The following is a 3,124-nucleotide window of genomic DNA, read 5'->3' on the forward strand; positions in this document are numbered from 1 at the left end:
TATCACTACGGTAGGTGGAAAACTATTGACCGAGTCACTATCTGAGGTAGCTTATGGTCAGTCATTTGTCGAATGGTTTGCCGAGGAAGGACAGTCAGCAATCAGGAGCTGCGTGTGCTCCGCGAGCCACTTGGTGTCGCAGCACTCATAACACCATGGAACTTTCCAATGGCCTTAGTTTTAGGCAAAGCAGCAGCGGCTTTGGCGGCCGCTAAGTATAAGCCGCGGAGCCGATGTGAATTTTGAAAAAATTAATGGTAATTTTTAATAACATCGAATATGCTACAGGCTGCACAGTCGTCGTCAAACGTGACGAAAATACAGCACTTACCTACTTGGCACTCGCTAAGATCTCCCAAAAGGCCTGTATACCAGCTGGAGTTTTCAACTTGATCACCACGAGTGGAGCTCCTGCCACGGATAAGCTCTTCTTTTAAAGTCCGTTGGTGTGTGGCATCTCTTTTACCGGCTCCACCGAAGTTGGCAAACTTTTGTTTCGTGAATCAGCTGGCTTCCTAAAATGTGTCTCGCTAGAGCTTGGCGGTAATGAACCATTCATTGTCTTCGAATCAGCTGATATAGCCGAAGCTGTGAAGGGTGCAATGTTATCGAAATATCGTAATGCCGGATAAACTTGTGTCTCAGCGAACCGTTTTTACATACACTCTGCTGTATATGGGGAATTTCTGAAGCAGTTGCAAACACAAGTTGAAGCTTTAAAAATTGGTCCGGGACACAGTAAAAGTGTGGAAATTGGTCCACTCATTAATAGAGCACAGTTAAAGCGAATTGAGGCATTTATGAAAGACGCATTTTCAGACATGCAAAGGTAGTATGCGGTGGTAAACGTTTGCAAGACATCGGTAAACTATTTTACGCACCCACTATCATTACCGATGTGGACCGGACAGCAAGTTTTATCGTGAAGAGATCTTCGGCCCAGTTATTACATTGGCAAAGTTCGACACGGAGGACAAAGTTGTAACCAGAGCAAATAGTTCACAGCGTGGGTTAACGAGGTATTTTTATAGTCAAAACATGCAAGAAGTATTTAGAGTGGCGCGACGACTTGAAGTTGGCATTATGGGCGTTAATATAGGATTGGCATCGCAGGCGGAGGCGCCATTTGGCGGCATCAAAGAATCCGGTATCGGACGTGACCCCCTCACGCTGGCATTATGGCATCGATGAACTTACTGAGATAAAAAATACCTGTTTGGTTGACTGACCGACATATTCGGCGTAAGGTTTGTTAGAAAAACGAAGATCATTATATGGTACATATATAATACAATATATAGGAGTTGCGCATAGTAGCGACTCGATGTTATCTATTTTTCTCAATACCACATACTAAAAAACCAATCATATGGAGCGGATGTTCGATAATCCTGAAATTAGTTATAAAGGGGCTAGACCAAGTTTTCTATTTTAAGCACAAATACACACTGCTTGCTGCGCTTTATTATTTTCATTGAGATAACTCACGTATTGGCCGATATTGAAAAGTTTTACTGGATTTAAATAATTGTTGGTCATAAGGTGGCATACTCTAAAGGCATTATTCATGTAAAAATTTATCTGGTTATATTAATTGATTTTTGATTTGTATACCGGAAAGTAAAATAATCCAAAGTAATTTAAATTTTGTCCTATAGGAAGAGGCGTGGTTGTTGTCCAATTTCCTCCATTTTCATGTGACATACAAATATAAAAGGAATGCCCGAAATCGGTTGGTCGGATCCCAAGTTTCATCAAGATACCTCAATGTTTACTCAAGTTACAGCTTGCGCGGACGAACGGACGGACTGACAGAAAGTCAAACGATTTCAAATTTTTGTCATCCTAATCATTTTTATATATATGTGGCAACACCACAAGCTTTAAAATTTATTATTTCATAAATACAACCATGTGCTTTTATTTCGTAAATGCAACCATGCGCATTCTATTCGCTTTTGACTTGTATTCGCTTTAGGTTAGTAAAAGAAAATAAAAACGCCTGTCGGCCCTTTTGCTTTTGGATTCTGAAGAACAAACACGTTTTCTTATTTCGCTCCTAAACTCTATAATTGGTGACCCTTGACGGTAAGTGAGATGTCGCTCAATGATAGCATGGCGGTTACTGCTGGTCCAAGCCACGGGGAATTCAACGCTACAACACCAATTTTTCCACGCATCCCGCTGCCATTGTTGTCAGAAGACAACATTGAGGCTTATTTTTACTCGTTGGATTTTTGGTTCGAGGCCTCTGGCGTAACAACCGACTCGGCAAAATTTAATATCGTAGCGGTAGCGGTATACCACAGGTAAAGTTAATGGAGTTGCGCTCCATAATAGATGCTGCGCCCACGTCTGCGCGATATCAATTCATTCGTACCAAATTGATAGAAATTTTCACTGAGAGCCAGCAACGCCGCCTACAACGTGTATTGCGCGACATGCCATTGGGCGACCGCCGCCCGAGCGACCTGTTTAACGAAATGAAGCGCGCTGCTGGTTCCGCTCTAAGCGAAAGCATTTTGCATGATTTGTGGGTTAATCGCTTGCCCCCATATGCGCAAGCAGCAATTATAGCAACCAACGTACCTATTGTCGACAAATTAAAAATCGCCGACTCAATAGTGGAGACGATGCAAATGCGTGAAGTTCGTATCCACGAGGTATCCGCATCGAATCATACCACAGACAACGACCTGAGGACCGAAATAGCAGAACTGAAACAGCGTTTTGATAGAGTTACGAGCAGCGAGAAAACACGTGCGCGTTCCAGATCGAAAACACCAGTGCGCCCTCATAACATCAATTCAGGCGAAATGTGCTGGTATCACGCCAAGTTTGGACCAAACGCTAAGAAGTGTCGCCAACCTTGTAAGTTCGCTCAATCTACATCGCCAAATGGCAAACAATAGGGGTGCTCTGCCAGCAGTATCTCAGGGACAGGCAAACGCTCTGAGATGCCTTCGAATTGCCGCCTACGTATACTCGACACATCAACTAATATAACGTTTCTTATCGACTCCGGCGCTGATGTGTCGGTACTTCCGAAGTGTTCGAAATTGGCACGAGTCAACCCATCGGATATGCAATTGTTTGCCGCTAATAGTACACCGATTACGGTTTT

At 43.1% G+C, this 3,124-nt stretch overlaps 1 protein-coding gene and 1 pseudogene across 1 annotated transcript; both read left to right on the forward strand.

Moving 5' to 3' along the window:
* The first annotated feature begins 254 nt into the window (after positions 1–254).
* On the forward strand, positions 255–1,228 carry LOC125777368 (succinate-semialdehyde dehydrogenase [NADP(+)] GabD-like; annotated as a pseudogene).
* Positions 1,229–2,318: 1,090 nt separating this feature from the next.
* Positions 2,319–2,912, forward strand: LOC125777546 (uncharacterized). The gene has a single exon (XM_049452646.1). It carries the CDS (start codon positions 2,319–2,321, stop codon positions 2,910–2,912), a length of 594 nt encoding a protein of 197 aa, XP_049308603.1.
* Positions 2,913–3,124: the final 212 nt, after the last annotated feature.

The sequence above is a fragment of the Bactrocera dorsalis genome, chromosome 3 (genome assembly GCF_023373825.1).
Source record: "Bactrocera dorsalis isolate Fly_Bdor chromosome 3, ASM2337382v1, whole genome shotgun sequence".
Lineage (NCBI taxonomy): Eukaryota > Metazoa > Arthropoda > Insecta > Diptera > Tephritidae > Bactrocera > Bactrocera dorsalis.